General features: G+C 40.8%; 1 protein-coding gene across 4 annotated transcripts; it reads left to right on the top strand.

Moving 5' to 3' along the window:
• The first annotated feature begins 1,358 nt into the window (after positions 1–1,358).
• Positions 1,359–13,468, top strand: anp32e (acidic (leucine-rich) nuclear phosphoprotein 32 family, member E). Of its 4 annotated transcripts, none has more exons than XM_074613047.1 (7): positions 1,359–1,557; positions 5,643–5,792; positions 6,972–7,094; positions 7,993–8,155; positions 8,233–8,324; positions 9,484–9,577; positions 9,894–13,468. In XM_074613047.1, exons 1-7 carry the CDS (start codon positions 1,504–1,506, stop codon positions 9,983–9,985), a joined length of 768 nt encoding a protein of 255 aa, XP_074469148.1. In that variant the 5' UTR covers positions 1,359–1,503; the 3' UTR covers positions 9,986–13,468. The 4 variants fall into 4 exon arrangements, with proteins under 4 accessions (XP_074469148.1, XP_074469150.1, XP_074469149.1 ...); XM_074613049.1 differs by having other exon boundaries at positions 1,360–1,557; positions 9,532–9,577; XM_074613048.1 differs by having other exon boundaries at positions 1,360–1,557; positions 8,233–8,360; positions 9,532–9,577.
• The last annotated feature ends 6,996 nt before the right edge of the window (positions 13,469–20,464 follow it).

Raw genomic sequence — 20,464 nt, 5'->3', positions numbered from 1 at the left:
TCGGCACGAGGCGTTCAAGTGTTGAACTACGACCACAGCTGAAATTATTTTATTCAGAAGCTTAAAGTTGGTAATAATTTCACTGAGTTCTGCTTCAGTGTGGCTCATTGATAATGATAATAAGATAAAAAAAATTTAAATGGAATAAATTCAACATAATTAACATTTTCAAAAAGTAAAATCATACAAGCAGCTTAATTCTATCAAAGACTTTTTGAAAGTTTTAACATATTTTGTTCACATTTCCATTTTCTAAAACTTCTGTTTTATATACAGTATGTATATGTGTATATATATATATATATCAATATAATAAAAAGTTGATTATTACTTAAATTAATTATTTTTTATTTTATATATATATATAAATAAATAATGAATTGATTATAATTTATTTATATATAAATAAATTATAATCAATGTATTACATACATATATAATGAAAATATTAATTATATAAAAAAAATTTTTTTTATTATATATAAATAAAAAATGCATAGATTATAATTTACATATACTGTATATAAATTATAATCAATGCATTATATATGTATATAATACAAAATATTTATTATATGAATTTATTTTTTAATTTAATATATAAATAAAAATGCATTGATTATAATTTATATAACATAAATTATAATCAATGCATTATATATGTATATATAATAAATAATTATGTATTATTATATTCACTAATTTTTTCATTTAATATATATAAATAAAAAATGCATAATTATAATTTACTTATATGAAAATTATGATCAATGTATTATATATATGTGTATATATATATATATATAATAAAAACATGTATTATTGATATTAATTTACTTATCTAATATATATAAATAAAATACATTGATTTTATATATTATAAATTAGAATCAATGCATTATATATGTATATATTAAAAAATTATGTATTATTATATTCACTTATTTTTTCATTTAAATAAAAAAATTCATGATTATAATTTACATATATGTAAAATATAATATAATTTATTTTTTATATGTATAGATATGTGTATATACATATACACATATATCTACATATATATATATATATATTTATTATTGATATTGATTTATTTTTGTATATTTATATATATATATATATGTGTGTGTGTGTGTGTGTGTGTGTGTGTGTGTAACTACATAAAGATTATTTTAATAATATTAAACTACAACTCCCGTGAGGCCTCACTGGCGGCCGCTGGCTCTGAGGATCTTCCCGCCCAGCTCGTTGGATTATGGCCGCTCAGTCCTGATTGACGTGCCCCGTCGTCAAATCAGAGGCCGCGGAGTTACGCGCGGCCAACCCCGAGCGCCTCGGTGGGCGGGGCCTCGCGGGGGGAGGGGGCAGGGCGCGAGGTATCATGGAGGATCAGTAGGCAGCGCGAGGCCATCAGAGAGGAGAGCAGCTCGCGCTCTGATCCCGGGACTCCCGTTAACCGTTAAACCGGCACATCACCGAGACACCAAGACACGGCTCAGCATGGACATGAAGAAGAGGATCACCCTGGAGCTGAGGAACCGGAGCCCGGCAGAGGTGAGTCCGGTTATCTATAAATTATTGCCTGAAGTAGCCCCGGAGGTGATGAGGACCGGAGATCCCCCCGGTGCTCATCACACGGAGCTCCGGTAACCGCGAAAACACCACCGAGGAGCGAGTTCACAGTCCGTTAACGCGCTCATCTACCCGGGTTGAGTTTGATGAACTACCGGCGGAGACCTCGGAGTGATGGAGGCATCTCCTCCTCCTCTCCGGTGAGTTCTCCGCTCTGTCACGGAGCCTCCCGTTAAACACTAGTTCAACTAACGGACGGTTCTTCCTCAACCGGAGCCCGCACGGTTCCGTTAAATCGTCTAAAAAAACACCCACGGACTTAAATAAGTGTAACTTTTAATCATCCAGCGGCCGCTCGGAGGAGTTTAAACGACACAAAACAACCGAATAAATAAATTAACGGTTTGTTATGAGAGCGGGTGTTTTTACCGGTGATTCCCGGTGCTTTTGCTCCCCGGTAAACACTGCGTGTGTGTCCCCGTTTAACATCAACAACGACATCCAGTCTCATCCGGTGCTCCGTCTCTCTCTGAGCAGCGGACATTTTAAGTCGCCAACGGCTTTTTAAAACTTCGACGCAAACGGCTCGTTTATGACCGTTAAACCGAACTTCTCCCGTTAAATCCGGTTTAATAGTAAATTTAATGTCTTTTTTTTAGTTTTTTTGTGTGGACATTTCACGGTGCCCGGTGGCGGACTGAGGTCAGAAACATTTTGAGTCCGGGCAGCTCGTGCGCTCGGTAGTAACGCGTTACCGACTTACAGAAAGCGGATTAACGGCGGTTTTCGACGGTTTTTTTCTGTGTTTGATATCGACGAATGTTTCTGTTCCACGAAGCCAGAAACGGTCCGTTACCGTAACGCGTCTACCGTGTGTGTGTGTGTGTGTGTGTGTGTAGAACAAAATGGCGTTACTGTTACCGGACGAGGTTTTAACGGCATACACATTAACCGTTGATGGATTACTGTCCGTTAAATTAATATAACGGATAGATGACGTCACATCTATTAGAAGGTTTATTAATAATAAGAAAACACGGTGTTGTTAGGGTTGTTTTCTCTGTATGAAGCAGTTAGACCTCCGTGTGTGTGTGTGCGCTTAAATTATATAACCGGACTGCCAACCGATCAGCTTCCGTTAAATAACACACACACACACGCACACGCACACACACACACACACACACACACAGCCGATGTGGTCCCGGTTCAGACTGAATCCAGGCTGTGAATCACTAACTCTACTCATACTGGTCTCACTGGTCTCACTGGTGTCATGTTTTATGAACTGGGGGGATGTCGGCAGATGGTGTATGTGTGTGCTCAGTAGACAACCCCCACCGCACACACACACACACACACACACACACACACACACACACACACACACACACACACAGAGTGGATGTAGATTATAGTAGGTTACACCCCCCCTCGTAGTGTGTAATGGTGGCGTCTTCATTGATGGCTGCAGGCTGAAGCTCAGCTAGACTCTATTAGACCATGTTAGTCTCTATTAGACTCTGTTAGACCCTGTTGGACTCTATTAGACTCTGTTAGACCATGTTAGTCTCTATTGGACTCTATTAGACCCTGTTAGACCCTGTTGGACTCTATTAGACTCTGTTAGACCATGTTAGTCTCTATTGGACTCTATTAGACCCTGTTAGACCCTGTTGGACTCTGTTAGACCATGTTAGTCTCTATTGGACTCTATTAGACCCTGTTAGACCATGTTAGCCCCGTTTAGTCTCTATTAGACTCTGTTGAACCCTGTTAGACTCTATTAGACTCTGTTGGACCCTGTTAGACTCTATTAGACTCTGTTAGTCTCTATTACACTGTGTTGGACTCTATTAGACCCTGTTGGACCCTGTTAGTCTCTATCAGACTCTATCAGACTCTCATGGACCCTGTTAGTCTCTATTAGACCCCGTTGGACCCTGTTAGACTCTATTAGACTCTGTTGGACCCTGGTAGTCTCTATTAGACCCTGTTGGACTCTGATAGTCTCTATTAGACTGTTGGACCCTGTTGGACTCTGTTGGACTCTCTGCTGGTTACATAAGCAGGAGATCCAGAGGAACTCTGAAATAAAAGCGGCCACCAGTCTGAACAAAGTCCTCCACACTGGGAGCCTCCATCTGTTAATTATTAGTTATTATATATATTAGAGTTGGGAACAAATTGATTAAGCTATGTATCATGATTTTAGTTTTTACGATATTGAAATAGATGTTTTTTAATGCCAGAATCAATACTTCATTTGAGTCTATGTGGAGGTAGAAAGGAAGTTACCGCTCTTATTGTTGTAGTCTGAGTAACGTGACGTCGTATCCGTTCCGTATCCGTCAACCAAAACAAACCGCAGCAAGCCGAAACGAGAAAGTGTAAAACGTCGGAGGGTCAGCGTGGATCCGACCTGCACCTTCACATGTTAAATCCAGCGTGGTAAACACTACACATCCAGTAAAGGATGGAAACACTTTGGGTTCACACATTAACAGTAAAGCAGAGCTAGACATCACGGCTAAAGCTGCATGCTAACTCTGTCACGGACACAAAGCGTTATCGTATCGCGGTAACATTGCGGTCGAGTCGGCCGTCACTCTCGTCTCCGTGGTCAAATGGGCCGACGCTACAACTGTAGAGCACCCAGATACTGACATTTATGTTAAATGCATTGAAACGGCCCCGATGGAGCTGACCATGGATGGATAAAGAGAACGGAGCTGACGGGAGAGCTAGAGACCACCTTGGAGAAGTTAGAGGAAGTAGACATGTGGGAGTACGTCCAGTTTTCAAAATAAGGTGTTAGCAAAGGGAACTGTATATACAAAATACATCTATGGAAATAAGATTGATTGGATTATATTCACCAGAAGTATAAAACATTACATATCTGTAATATACTGATATATCTGTAATAAACTGATATATACACTGATACTGATATATCTGTAATAAATTGATACATCTGTAATAAATTGATACATCTGTAATAAACTGATACATCTGTAATAAACTGATACATCTGTAATAAACTGATATATACACTGATACTGATATATCTGTAATAAACTGATATATACACTGATACTGATATATCTGTAATAAACTGATATATCTGCAATAAACTGATATATCTGTAATAAACTGATACATCTGTAATAAACTGATACATCTGTAATAAACTGATATATCTGCAATAAACTGATATATCTGTAATAAACTGATACATCTGTAATAAACTGATATATACACTGATACTGATATCTGTAATAAACTGATATATCGGTAATAAACTGATATATCTGTAATAAACTGATATATCTGTAATAAACTGATATATCTGTAATAAACTGATATATAAACTGATACTGATATATCTGTAATAAACTGATATATCTGCTTGTTTAGTCTCAGTGAGCAGGAACCACCAAGGTGGGTTACGATAGGATTGATTGACACCTGTCAATCAATGCAGATACATACTAAATTCAATATCTTAATATGTCTTTAATGAGACATTTGTTGTTGACCTCTGACCTCAGTGATCTACATTCACTTCAATGAAGGCTGCAATTATTTTAATGATTAATTTGTTATTTTCTCCATTAATCAATTAAGACGTTAATTCTATTAAACAGTGAAATTAAAAAGTGTCATTTACAATTTCTCTCTAAGATCAGTGAATTTATCATCATATATGTCAAAGAACAGCAGCACATCCTCACATTTAAAGAAACTTAGAACAGAAAATAGATTCAAACGATTATTCAATTATCAAAATAGTTTCAGATTAATTTACTGTTGATTGAATATGGATTAATAATGGACTAATGGTTGCAGCTCTGACTTCAGCAGGTTTAATCACTTAATCAGTTCAGACTGAACACACCGACAGACAGCTGGAGGTCCTGTGACATGAGTTTAAAACAAAAGTTAAAACAGTCTCAATAAAGAGAAACTTAAAATTACACTTGTTTGTGTTGAGTTTGGTGTGTGGAGCAACTCTAAAGCCTACAGTACTAATGTCTCTCTGTCTCCGTCTGTCTGTGTGTCAGATAGCGGAGCTGGTGGTGGACAACAGTCGCTCCGCGGACGGGGAGGTTGAAGGACTGACGGACGCCTTCGCAGAGCTGGAGTTCCTCAGTATGGTCAACGTGGGTCTGAGCTCGCTGGCCAAGCTGCCCTCACTGCCCAAACTACACAAGGTAACACACACATACACACAAACACAAGAAACACATGTTGATATCATCCAGTGTGACGTCATCATCTCTGATGTCCATCATCGAACGTCCATAAATCCACTTAGAAATCAGAGAAGAAAACAAACCCTCATGTTTCATCAGTTTCCTTCAGTATCACAGTAGTCCAGTGATAGTTATACATCCAGAGGTACACTGAGATAGGAGCTGATCACAGATCAGTCAGCACTATATTTAAGTTAATTCAGTCACATATTCTTTTTATCTTTTCAAAATGTACCTTAAAGGGAGATTTGTCAGGTATTTAATACTCTTATCAAAACGGGAGTCGACAAATAAGCTGCTTTATGACAAAACAATGACAGATATTGTCCAGAAACCCTCACGAGTTGCATTTAGCATAAAACAATATGCTCAAATCATAACATGGCAAACTGCAGCCCAACAGGCAACAACAGCTGTCAGTGTGCTGACTTGACTATGACTTGCCCCAAACTGCATGTGATTATCATAAAGTGGGCATGTCTGTAAAGGGGAGACTCGTGGGTACCAATAGAACCCATTTACATTCACATATCTGGAGGTCAGAGGTCAAGGGACCCCTTTGAAAATGGCCATGACCGTTTTCCTCACCAAAATGTAGCACAAGTTTGGAGCGTTATTTAACCTCCTTCATGACAAGCAAGTATGACATGGTTGGTACCGATGGATTCATCAGGTTTTTTCTAGTTTCATATAAAACCACTAGCCACACTAACACTGAGCCCGCTACAACCTAAAAATCTCAAGTTGCGTTAATGCGTTAAAGACATTTGTGGCACTAAAATGAATTTGCGTTAACATGTTGTTATTGTGTTAACTGACAGCTCTAGTAATTGAAAACCATTAAATTAATGTAACTCAGACTTCCTCACATATCAGTGTGTCAGTGTGTAGCTCTGCTGGTTTAACCCTATAGTAACCGTAGTAACCGGTGGATCATCCAATGGTTAATCCTATAGTAACCGTAGTAACCGTGTGGATCATCCCGTGGTTAATCCTATAGTAACCGTGTGGATCATCCCGTGGTTAACCCTATAGTAACTGTAGTAACCGTGTGGATCATCCATGGTTAACCCTACAGTAACCTAGGTAACCATACGGATCATCTCGTGGTTAACCCTTCGTACTCTGTGCCGTCAGTTGGAGCTGAGTGACAACAACCTGTCTGGATCTCTGGAGACACTGTCAGAGAAATGTCCCAACCTGACCTACCTCAACCTGAGCGGGAACAAGATCAAGGAGCTGAGCAACGTGGAGGCGCTGGTCAGACACACACACACACACACACACACACACACACACACACACACACACACACACACACACACACTCTTTTGTTTCCTGTCTTTAAATTCATGTACGTAACATCTTAACATTGTGGACACAGGAATATTAGATTTAAAAAAATAATAATAATAATAATCATTAAGTACAGAAAGACGGTAGCTGTTTCTCAATTCAGATGCTTCTGTTTGTTCTTCAAGTAACTTCAATACGATACCCTGCCTAAATATCTCGATACCGATACTGAAACAATACCACGGCAAAAATCTAAAACATCAGGAAAAGTAATGGAATAATAGATGACAGAACATGGAACTGAAAATTATTTTATTATTAATTAAAAATGTAAAAATGTATTCATTCAAAAAATTAAATGGTATGCAGTAATCTGATGTCCTCTATACTTAAATTTGTGATTTCTTTGATAATTTCATATTTACATTTATTTTTGATAATGCACACAACACTTCTCTATGTTTATATATATTTTTATTCTAAAATGGAACAACTGTAATTTCCCCACATGGATCAATAAAATATTTCACCATTTTGGACTGAAAACACTTATATTTATAATATTTTATTGTTCAACACAGGACATTTCAGTAGAATCTGACAATAGAATAGAAATAATATAGTTTTAATTTTGTAGGCGGACGTTTGACTGGCGTCTGGTAGTCGCTTTCAGTCCAAAATGGCGGAAGCGTAGCTCTGCTGCTGATGTTGCAATGAAACAAACTATTGACTTTCACTTCTTATTAATATACATTCTTTTTTATGATGTTTATGAATCAGTCTAAATGTGTTTTAAAGGGGAAACATTACTATCATCAGTCGCTAACGTGCCAACATGTTAACACGATGTTTCCTGCTGCAGCAAAACCTGAAGAGCCTGCAGAGTCTGGACCTGTTCAACTGTGAGATCACGTCCCTGGAGGACTACCGGGAGAGCGTGTTCGAGCTGCTGCCTCAGGTGACCTACCTGGACGGCTTCGACCAGGATGACAACGAGGCGCCCGATTCCGAGGCCGAAGACGACGGTGCGTGTCCGGTGGAGAGACTGGTATGACCAGTACACCCCCTCCCCTCTGTCTGAACGTGGTCTCTGTGTTCACAGACGAGGACGGCGAGGACGGAGCCAGGCCGACCGGCGACTTCGACGAGGAGGACGACGAAGATGAGGATGAGGACGGCTCGGAGGGAGGAGAGGTGGGGTTGAGCTTGCAGGTGAACCGAGCCAATCAGGTGGGTCAGGTGTGCTGCAGCCTGCAGGTCGATCCACAGCCGGCTCCCATGATGCATCTGTCCAGACCAGGCAGTGAACGGAACCAGTTTACTTCCTGTTTTACTGATCCAGGTTTGACTTTCCAAAAACAACCTCAGAGTGAACAGAGTGCCACTTAAACACTAAGTGCTCTAACAACTAGTGAGCAGTCCAGTACCCCGAGTCCAGTACCCCGAGTCCAGTACCCCGAGTCCAGCACCCCGAGTCCAGCACCCCCGAGTCCAGTACCCCCGAGTCCAGTACCCCTGAGTCCCGTACCCCAGAGTCCCGTACCCCGGAGTCCTGCAATGAGTCCAATTCCCCCCGAGTCCCGTAATGAGTCCCGTACCCCCGAGTCCCGTAGTGAGTCCAGTACTCTGAGTGAGTCCAGTAATGAATACAGTTCTCTGGGTCCAGTTCTGTGCCTGATCTGAACTGAGCCGGTGTGGTGGATCGACTTCGGGTGGGACTTCTGGTGTGACCATGTTCTTGACCAGGTTCAGCACCAAAATGGCCGCCTCTGAGGACAGTTGTTGGTAAACAGGAAACAGACTTTCGTCTCATTTTGGATTAAAAAAATAAAGGCCTTTTTTGGGCATTTTGATTTTCTAAACTCAACAATTATAATAATAATACTTAATAAAATCTGTACATTGTGTACAATAGTTTTAGTCTTTTTAGAATAATTTTAAGGGCAAAATGTTTCTTTTTATAACATTTCTTTATAAAAAACAATATTTGTTTATATTATGTAAGACGTTTTTCTAGATTTTACATATTAAACCAGTTTTTTTCAAAAGGGAAAAATTTAAATCACAAATAAGAGGATATTTTATAAATTTATATCAACCAATATGTCTAATTTTTCCTATTTGTATCCTCTTTGTGAAGCCAATAAAAAAATAGAAGAAATTTATTGTTATATTTTCTAAAATTACATTTTCCCTTCATATTGATGTATTTAACAACCAAAGCCGTCAGAGTCGGTCTGATGGAGGTCGGCCTGGTCACATGATGTAGACGTGAATAGATTAAGAGCTTCGTTAGTGTTGTCCAATCAGAAACCAGCTGCTTCTAATAGTAGTGCATCTTTTATTTTGAAAGTCACTGAAGCGAAACTCTTCTTCCTCATCTTCTGTCGCTTCCTCTAAGGACGAGGACGACGACGAGGATGACTATGCAGAGGAGGAGGAGGAAGGTGAGTGAAGCATCATGGGGTTTTTGTGGCATCCCGTCTCTCATAGACATAGATACATAGACGCCGCATTGGACGCTTCAGCCCGTTGCGGTGATATGTCAACGTGGGCGCCACATTAGACCTGGCAAGACATTGAAATCGTTTTTTATCCAGAAAAACAGCAGCTCCTCCGTTCACTTGTAAAGGGTTACAGGCCAGTCTTGACGGTCAAATATGGCGCCCATGTTGACGTACGATCCAGGAGTCAATGCCGGGTCTACGTATATATGTCTATGGTCGCTCTCCTCTGATTGGTTCTCTCTCTCTCTCCGTGCAGAAGATAAGGCCGGCGTTCAGGGAGAGAAGAGGAAGAGAGACGTGGACGATGAAGGCGAGGATGATGACGACGACGACGACGACGACGACTAGTCCTCCGGCTGGTCTGTGTGTCGTCCTGTCCTGTTTCTGTCCGTCTCAGTCCACCTCCGGACCCGACCTCCGGACTCGACCTCCGCCAGACAAACGACAACTACAACAACAACCGCGGCAGCAACAGGAACTGTGTGATCTCAGATAGTTTGTTTCAGTTTGTAATAGAATCTCACTTCTTTATTTTTAGATAATATATAAGAAGATTTTATCAGCTCAAGAGTCCACATGATTCCCTTTAAAACCTGGTTCAGGGTCACAGTCTGTCCCCCCCTCCTCATCCTGATCCTCGTCTCAACGTCTCACTGGAAGTCTGGCAGCGAATCTACCGTTCCAAACTAAACTGAAAAGTCTGACTTCCTGTTAGCAGAGTGATGGCACTTCCACGCTCAGATTTCGGTGTTGTGGCGCTTCCTGATCGTATCAAGCTGTCGAGGTGTACTTTCCACTTCAGGGACCAGACGGACGCTCACTCACTCTGGGAAAAATAAACCGCTGGTGCACTAAAAGTCCAGTTCAGACTACAAGACTTGAGTTCCCGATACGTCTTTTTAAACTGCAAACAAACATGGCCGACACAGATCAGGAAGTGTCCTGACGAGTAGTTTAAAGTCACTGATCTGCCGTCATAAAATCCTGTGGTTGGTCTCTTTGGTTTCAAGACCACAAACGAACCACCAGAGTTCGCTTGGACCCGGACTGAGAACCTCCTTTTTGGGTCGGTCTCGGTCCAGTTTGATTGGCAGCTTGACACCAGGCTAAACTAACCAGACTAACCGGGCTCCATTTAACAGAACCAAACAAAGTCCAGGAGTCCTCTTGTAATCAGTAAATGTCTGGGACTCTGAGGTTTTGAAAGTCTTGTATTCTGCTCTGGACTTTACATTCTCCGAGCTGGACCCGCCGTCACAAACCTCCCGACGTTAATCACAGCTTACACGTCAAAACCACCAAAGTCTTGATCCACCGTGAGCGTACCAACGTGGAGCTTTAGAGAAGATTTTACCTTCAACAACACGGAGACGATTCAGCACAAACAGGAAGTGAAGAGCGTTCTCAGGAGAGCACGTCATCCGTCCGTCTTCCTGAGCTTCAAACCGGAGGGACAGACGGACCACATCCAATCTGATCCACGACCTTTAAGAATACCCGTTCAGGAGGACCAGAACCCGGTTCTTCTTGCAGCCATATCTGATTCTGGACTCTAACAGGAGAGGAGAGCGCCCCCTTCAGGACCTCAACACCCAATCAGGGACGTCACATGTTTCAGGATCTTCCGTCATGTTTTAACCCTTTAGTCCCTGAACTGAGTAGTGACCCCGTTGACTCTCTGCCCCGTTAGAACCGAGCAGACCTGCTGTAGCTCAGGTCCTCATAGGAGATCATGTTCCCAGTGTGTGTTTGACTTATTGTAGGGATTCTCCAGGGAAGATTAGGGGGCGGGTGGGAGGAAATATTAGTTCTGATGTGTTTGTTTTTCTGACCCGTTTTTTGTCCCTGAACACAACCCAGTCGCCAGAAAAAATGTTTGAATTGTACGTTTCTGCAAAACCACGGATACGTTGAATGTCGGCCTTTCTGAACGCTTCATATCAACCTCGTATGGATCCTTCTGGTGAAAGTCCTGTGTTTGACCGACCCGTCCATAGAGGTCTTTGTTGCTCGTTATACTCGTTATCCTACCACGTAACTTTCAATTACGGTCGCTCGCTGTATTACATCACTCACTCTGACCGAATGCAAGAACGTGGACATTCAACGTGTCCGTGGTTTTCAGAAATGTACGACGCCAACATCGTTTCCTGGCGACTGGGCTGCTGAACAGCAGCTGTTGGTGTTTTTTTAGTTTGGCTCGTCCTCAAACTGCCCGTCCCCTCGTGATGTTCAGACCGCCGCCGTGTCACGCTACAGGCTCCGCCTCCTGCAAATGACCCTGAACCTCCAGATGAACCTGCAGCTCCTCCTCCTCAGAGGAAACCTTTACATAGACCAAAACCTGCGGTGCGTTCAGGTGCTCCTCAAGTCAGCAGTTAGAAATTTTAATATTCAACAACAAAAAAACTCAACAGATTCTGATCAAAAATTAAAGCGTGAATGAACTGATCCAACTTCTGTCCAATCACGTTGCACCCTTTCGGTCATATGACCCATGTGTCTGAGAAGTGTCGTCATCTTAAATTTTCGGACTTAACGAGCTGGCAGAGATCACCTGAACACACCGCTGCAGTGGATTATGGGATACTGAGGGACTCGTTGAGATGGAGGCGGGGCCTGAAACAGGGACACATCTGTCGCGTCTGATTCAGGTGTCGCTGCTCTGCGTCGGATTCTGCAAGCAGCAACTTTTAACTTTCTCTAGCTGTATCAGACGGGACCAAACCTGACACGACAGGAAGTAAATGATGTCATACGATTATAAATTAATCATGTTAAAATCTGATTATCACGCAGACAATAATGTTTATTCATTTATCTCCTGGTGAGTCGGGTTTGTTCGTCCTGATGAACTTTGACTTTTAACTAAACTGCTGTAAAGTTTTAGCTTTTCTCTCGTTTACACTCTTAAAAAATGACACACCACTTTCACGTCTCAGGTTTTAGTGTCGGAAGGTAAAGTTGAAACGATTCTCATGTTCACGCTGTCGGGCGACTGAAGAAGGTTGAAGATTATAGTAATAGTAAAGACAGATGGCTGCCCACCCAGAGCCTGGTTCTGCCCAAGGTTTGTTAAAGGGATAGTTCAAACTGAAGCCATTATCTATGCTCTCATCAAAGCCACCAGACTCCATTGACAAAAACAGTCATTTTAGCTCTCAGAACACAGGAGTTGCTGGTTTACTGCTGCATCCATGGGTTAGTTAGTTTGTGTTATTGTGTGATTTTGGTGTTTTAAAGCGTTAGTTCAGATTTACTAAAGTCACACAATAACACAAACTAAACTAACTGATCGAGGCAGCGGAAGACCAACAACTCAAGTGTTCTGAGAAGTTAAATTACTGTTTTTGTCAAAGGAGTCTGGTGGGCGATCGAGGCAGCGCTGCGTAATAATACGTTTTCCTTCAATTGCAGCCCAAACTTGACTCTTTGAGACTAAAAACATTTGATTAAAACATCTTAAATAAGCGTAAAAAGTGGTGCGTTGTTTTTAAGAGTGTAAAAGGTCAAAGGTCACGTCTGTCAGACCTGCTGAGGTCAGTTTTAACTGGTTTTTAAGGCAATATTGTAAATAGACTCTCAGCTCAGTTTCAGGTTTGTTTTTATTTTGTAATGACTTTAAAAAATTTTACAGGTGTTTTGTTTGTTTCTGCAGCGAGGTGATAGTTGACCCGTCTTTGACCTTTGACCTCGGCTCACTCCTCTGTCGGCTGTTACTTTCCTCCATCGTCCCGTCTGTGGGGGGGAAACTGTGTTTGACTTTTTTGTGTGCTGTAACAAAAACATATTGAGGGGTTTTGAATTAAAAAATTATAAAAGGAAAGAAAAGTTGTGTTTTTAAACAGAAGTTTTATAACAAAATGTTTGCTTGAATTAAACGCTGCAGATTTTACGTGTCACCAGGAAGCAATTCATCCCATAAAGGATAATTTAAGTTATTGACCCAACAGAACTAAATATAGATACCTGAACCTTCTGTGACCTGAACCCTCTAAAATCTGGAAGACCATGACACAATGCCATCTGAGCCTGTGAGGCGAGTAGCAGGGTCCTACCCATTTTCTGCAGCAGGTACGTTTCAACAGGTGAGTCCAACCGGTAAATATCTATCACACTGATTAATTCAGCTGCTTTAATGAGATTTCTTCTGTTACATCAAAGTAACTAAAGTACATTTATTCATATACAGATGTGAAGTACTTGAGTATTTTTACATTGTGGTATTACTTTTATTGTAACTGTTATACACTTTAGTATTGTAAGTTTACTCTAACAGTATTTTTATACTGTAGTACTTATAACAGAGTATTTTTTACACTGTATTATAAGTACTTTTACTGTAGCACAATATTTTTGCAGTGTGGTGTTAGTACTTTTGCTGTAACAGTATTTTTTTCAGTATGGTGTTAGTTTTACTACAGTAAAGGCTCTGAGTACTTCTAAGATAAAAAGTGAAATGTGACCTCAGACTCTGTAAGGAGTCGACCTCCATCTGCTGATAAACATCAATAAAACATGAGAGAGGAGGAGGTTAGGAGGTAAACAGAGAGGAGAAGAAGAAGAGGTTAGGAGGTATACGGAAGAAGAAAGAAGAAAATATCTTTATTCGACCATAAAATACAAGCGTATGTTCCAGTCGATCAGCAATCAATACACAGACCCACAACAGCAACGCTGGATCATCAATAAATAACATCAATAAACAACAACATCAATATATGAAACTAATCAAGTTTTACTTAAAATTCAATAACTCAAATGAATCATTGCAGCAGAAATAATTTATCACATTGAGACAAATAAATAAAAACGTTTAGACGTAAAGAAGAAAAATTAAATAAATAAACTAAATGTACATGATGAATGTTATGTTTATTAATAATAAAGAAGTGATCATATATAATTCAACATGTCAGATTATCTGTGTAAACTAATAATTTAATGTCTGATTTTAATTTTTAAAAATCTGAAATTTCCCTTTAAAATACGTTGATAGTGATTCAGTAACATCATAAAACATCTGTACCACATGTGTCATTTATTTGATAGAAACAATAAATAAATAATAAACATCTGGGTCAACAGTTTTTCATTAAACCTTCCATTTAAAGGTATTTCTTCACATAATATTTTAACGTTTTTAATATTTAGCACATTTAACAGTTTGCAGTTAAAAATGCAAATAGATAAAAAAAATAATAAAAGCAGATTAAAAGACGCTTTTAATCAGTTTTTATTAACGGTTATTTTCTTTTCTTAAAGATCTTTAAAACATGAATGTGAAGACAGGAAATGAAGGTGAGCGTGTGTCCTGTAGATGGCGCTCTTGTCTTTCTGCTGCTGTTGAACTGCCTGCCTCACACCAAACTCCAGTCATTTGTTTTTCTATTTTTATTATTTCTTTATTGAAATAAATCAAAACAAAAAAAGGAAATAAACATTCTTTTAAATATTGCAAAATAAAATTCTGTTTAATTTTTGAGCAGCTCAAATATTTTCACAAATGAATTGAAGGAGCTGCTTTACCTTCATTAAACTTCCTCCTTTTAATATATCCTCCACTCTGATTGGCTGTTGAGCTGAAGCATCTGATTGGTCCTCTTCTTCTGTAATAAACTTAAATGATTTATTTGTATTCTTATATTTATTATGAATTTATCAGGTATCATTAACTTTATGCAAATATATAAAGTTCATTAACTTTAAGTTCATTTTTACATAAAATTTCTAGTTTTTATTTTCAGACAAATTCAGAAGTTATGAAATATACCGTGTATGTATGTATATTTATTATAATTATTATTATAAACATGAGTTCTTTTGACTTGAAATGATGAGTTGAAGAGTTAAACCTCTTCAGTTTGTAGTTTAAAGAAACTTTCTGCTTTTTAATGAATTTCAATTTTTTGTAGTGAATTCAGAAATATATAATACCATTAATATTATTATTATAAGATATGTTTCTGTATGAACTCTGTTAACTGAAGAAATTAGTCAAACTGTGAAAATATAAATTTAACTGAATTTAAATCATCTACATTTTAAAACTCATCAGACGATTTTTAACTAATTCTTCAGTTTTAGTTCAGTTAACTCACATTTTAAAGCAGCAAAGAAACTCTTGATTAAAATGTTTCCTGTTAGGAGACAAGTGAACGAGGAGAGGAGACGAGGAGGAAACAGGAAGCACCCTCTGACCTTTGACCTCCTGTTCAGATTTAAAACGGATCAAACTGGTAAATTGTCCTTTAATGGACGTAACAGCTGAGACCACACACACACACACACACACACACACACACACACACACACACACACACACACACACACACATGCACACACACACACACACACACTCAGCCTCCCCAGAGAGCTTCCTGTCTGACAGTCTGAGATTCAGCTGCTCTGATTGGTCGGAGAGAGTCAGCTGATCACAGCTGATTGAAGGCGTGTCATCATTCAGACTGATCAGAGCTGCTGCTGTGTCCTGGCATCCTTTACTGCATTAAAAGTACTAATTAGTACTAATACCACACAGTACAAATACTGATCCAAGTCAAAGTCCTGCCTTCAAAACATCACTGAAGTAAAAGTAAGTCAGTATTATCAGCTAAATGTAGTTAAAGTATTTCAAAACCAAGATGGCAGCGGCCAAAAACAAAAATGGCAACAGTCAAAAAAACAATATGACGACGGACAAAAAAACAAGATGACAACGTACAATAAGCCAAGATGGTGACGTATAAAACCAAACAAACAAAACCAATTAAGCCCCATGAAGCCTCGTGAAGCTCCATGAAGCCTCATGAAGCCTCATGAAGCCTCATGAAGCCTTGTGAAGCTCCATGAAGCTCCATGAAGCCTCATGAAGCCTTGTGAAGCTCCATGAAGCTCCATGACGCCCCATGAAGCCTTGTGAAGCTCCATGAAGCCTTGTGAAGCTCCATGAAGCTCCATGAAGCCTCATGAAGCCTTGTGAAGCTCCATGAAGCTCCATGACGCCCCATGAAGCCTTGTGAAGCTCCATGAAGCCTTGTGAAGCTCCATGAAGCTCCATGAAGCCTCATGAAGCCTTGTGAAGCTCCATGAAGCTCCATGACGCCCCATGAAGCCTTGTGAAGCTCCATGAAGCCTTGTGAAGCTCCATGAAGCTCCATGAAGCCTTGTGAAGCTCCATGAAGCTCCATGAAGCCTTGTGAAGCTCCATGAAGCTCCATGACGCCCCATGAAGCCTTGTGAAGCTCCATGAAGCTCCATGACGCCCCATGAAGCCTCATGAAGCCTTGTGAAGCTCCATGAAGCCTTGTGAAGCTCCATGAAGCTCCATGACGCCCCATGAAGCCTTGTGAAGCTCCATGAAGCCTTGTGAAGCTCCATGAAGCTCCATGAAGCCTTGTGAAGCTCCATGAAGCTCCATGAAGCCTTGTGAAGCTCCATGAAGCTCCATGACGCCCCATGAAGCCTTGTGAAGCTCCATGAAGCTCCATGACACCCCATGAAGCCTCATGAAGCCTTGTGAAGCTCCATGAAGCCTTGTGAAGCTCCATGAAGCTCCATGAAGCCTTGTGAAGCTCCATGAAGCTCCATGACGCCCCATGAAGCCTTGTGAAGCTCCATGAAGCTCCATGACACCCCATGAAGCCTCATGAAGCCTTGTGAAGCTCCATGAAGCCTTGTGAAGCTCCATGAAGCTCCATGAAGCCTTGTGAAGCTCCATGAAGCTCCATGACGCCCCATGAAGCCTTGTGAAGCTCCATGAAGCTCCATGAAGCTCCATGAAGCCTTGTGAAGCTCCATGAAGCTCCATGACGCCCCATGAAGCCTCATGAAGCCTTGTGAAGCTCAATGAAGCTCCATGAAGCTCCATGAAGCCTTGTGAAGCTCCATGAAGCTCCATGAAGCCTTGTGAAGCTCAATGAAGCTCCATGAAGCTCCATGACGCCCCATGAAGCCTCATGAAGCCTTGTGAAGTTCAATGAAGCTCCATGACACCCCATGAAGCCTTGTGAAGCTCCATGAAGCTCCATGAAGCTCCATGAAGCTCCATGACGCCCCATGAAGCTCCATGAAGCTCAATGAAGCCCTTTTGAAGCCTCATGAAGCCCCATCAAGCCCAATGAAGCCCTGTGAAGCCTCATGAAGCCTCGTGAAACCTCATGAAGCCTCATGAAGCCTCGTTAAGCCCCCAACTGTCACTGTATGTTAAGAGGAAACTAGGTTTGGATCTAGTTTTCCAAAATAAAAGCCCCATAATAAATTTGTTTATTATTTTCTCCATTAATTGATTGGTTTGTAACAATAGTGAAAATAGTGAGAGATGATGTCACAGTAAATAAAACACTGTGCATGTGCGTGTGCGTGTGCATGTGCATACGTGCGTGTGTGTTTAAATATTTACTGTCTCTGAGAGCTTTTTGCTCGTCATGATATTTTTATAAGACACAGATACATGAACACACACGCTGCGCTGTGATTGGACAGAACCAGCAGGACAGGTCGATGACATCACTCTGACCTCAGCGCTGCACTTTGTGTGTGTGCGTGTTGTTGTTGATGATGATGTCACTGTTCTCTGTGTGTTGATAATAAACAGGAAGTATTTTTAGTTCTGTTGCTACGAGAGCTTCTCCTCTTCATCATGCTCCTCTTTTAATTCTTCTTCTCCTTCATCCTCTTCTTCTTCTTGTTCTCCTCCTGTTCTTCATCCTGCTCCTCTTCTCCTTCTTCTCCTTCATCCTCCGCCTCTTCTTTTTCTTCTTCCTCTTCCTCTCCTTCTTTTCCTTCATCATCATCTTGCTTCTCTTCCTCCTCCTCTTCCTCCTCTTCCTTCTTCTTCTTCTTCTTGCTTCTCTTCCTCCTCCTCTTCCTCTACCTTTAATGACTTTATATTCTGCTGGTAGTTTAATCTATAATAATACATCATCATTTATTAGTTGATTATTTTTGTTTTAATAAACTGTAAAGTAACTAAAGCTGTCAGATGAATGTAACGGAGTAAAAAGTACAGTATTACCTCCGAGCTGTAGTAGAGTAGAAGTATAAAGATAAATACTGAAGTAAAGTAGGATAAAAAGAAGGAATAAGGGATGGAGGAGAGGAAATGAGGAAAGATGGAGGAGAGGAATAACGAGGTCGAGGTTTTGAACAGACGCTGCAGGGCTCTGACTCACAATAACACACAATAACACACAATAACACACACACACCATCCCCCAACACGCACACACACACCTCTATAATCCCTCCTGTTTTAAATGAGAACAAACTGTAACACTGACCTGGTACACACACTGGACCGCTGAGTGTGTGTGTGTGTGTGTGTGTGTTAATAAAACATGCAATACACTCACTCACACACACACACACACACACACACACACACACACACACAAACTAGAAGAGGAGCATCAGACGGCGAGCGTGATGATGACACACTGAGAGAATCAGTGTAAATAATTTATTGGACTCTGATGTGAACACGAGTCAGACTCTCAGTAAATAACCCAGTTAGCGCACACACACGCACACACACACGCACACACACACACGCACACGCACACGCACACACACACACTGGGTTAACCAGATTAACCCTTTAGGGCCCATTGACCATCATTTGAATATAAACTGAAATAATGGAGGCCGCTTCCACCTACTTCCTGTCTTTGTGCTAAACTAGGTTAAAGCTGCAGTAGGCAGAATATTTTGGCATCATTGGGCAAATATTCCATAATAACCTTTCAGCATATTGTAATTCAAGTGTTCTGAGAGAAAACTAGACTTCTGCTCCTCCTCATGGCTCTGTTTTCAGGCTTTAGAACATCTAGCCCGTGACGGGAGACTTTGACCAATCACAGGTCATTTCATTGAGAGAGCGTTCCTATTGGCTGTGCTCCGGTCATGTGACCAGAACTTGGCGTTCCTTCACCAGATTTCACGATGGCGGCGGCGTCACAAACTTTCTCATTCTACAGCTAAACCATGCACTACAAGATGATTCTGAACACATCTGAGGAGAGAAATAGGCATTAACGTAACAGAATAGTGATTCATATTTTATCAGCGCTGCCTAGTTTGACCGGCCGGCTCTCATAGACGACAGCTGGACAGCAGACCTCAGATCAGCTCTTACTGCTTGTTTCCCTCCGGTCTGTGAAATCTTGCAGATGCCGTTAGGAGCACCGGAGGACACAGAGGAACATGATATTTTTCAGGTTACCTGTTTCATGTACTTTGTGCTAAGCTAGGCTAGCAGTTCCCCCCTGCTTCCAGTCTTTGTGCTAAGCTACGCTAACCATCCTGGATGTAGACAAAGACAGGAGGCTTCATAAATAATTGTCAGACTGCTCGTTTACGGTGGATTTAATGTTCAGTGTCTGATGTGGTGACACGCAAACACAGCAGATTAGTCATTAAGAAATGCTCACACATGCATACACAATCACACACACACACACGCACGCACGCATGCACACACACACACACACACACACACACACAGTGTTGGTGTGTGCGTGTTGTAGAGGTGGAGTTGTGTAATGGAGCGATGCTGTTTGTGCTGCCCTACATCTGCTCTGCATTACAGCTCACTGACCTGACTGTGTGTGTGTGTGTGTGTGTGTGTGTGTCACTCTGGGCAGTCGGCCAATAGCGCAGCTGGATTCTCGGATCATGTGACCAGAGTCAGGATGTGTGATTTCTGCTCTCGTGTCCAAATTCAGGATTATAAACTCATCCTGAGTCAAAGCCACGTTCTAAAGTTAACAGACTTTAAAACATCCTTTAAAGGTTTAAAATAATATATATATATTTCTATTTATGGAC

Source organism: Sebastes fasciatus, chromosome 17 (genome assembly GCF_043250625.1).
Source record: "Sebastes fasciatus isolate fSebFas1 chromosome 17, fSebFas1.pri, whole genome shotgun sequence".
Lineage (NCBI taxonomy): Eukaryota > Metazoa > Chordata > Actinopteri > Perciformes > Sebastidae > Sebastes > Sebastes fasciatus.
Note: the sequence above shows the minus strand (reverse complement) of the source record. Positions and strands in the feature narration are given on the sequence as shown.

Bases quoted from the DNA above. Each gene is read 5' to 3' on its own strand.
- anp32e (XM_074613046.1), top strand. From the start codon at position 1,504: ATGGACATGAAGAAGAGGATCACCCTGGAGCTGAGGAACCGGAGCCCG. The intron at 8,361-9,483 runs GTGGGTCAGGTG...TTATTTTGAAAG, and splicing joins AGGTGAACCGAGCCAATCAG to TCACTGAAGCGAAACTCTTC. The intron at 9,578-9,893 runs GTGAGTGAAGCA...CTCTCCGTGCAG, and splicing joins TGCAGAGGAGGAGGAGGAAG to AAGATAAGGCCGGCGTTCAG.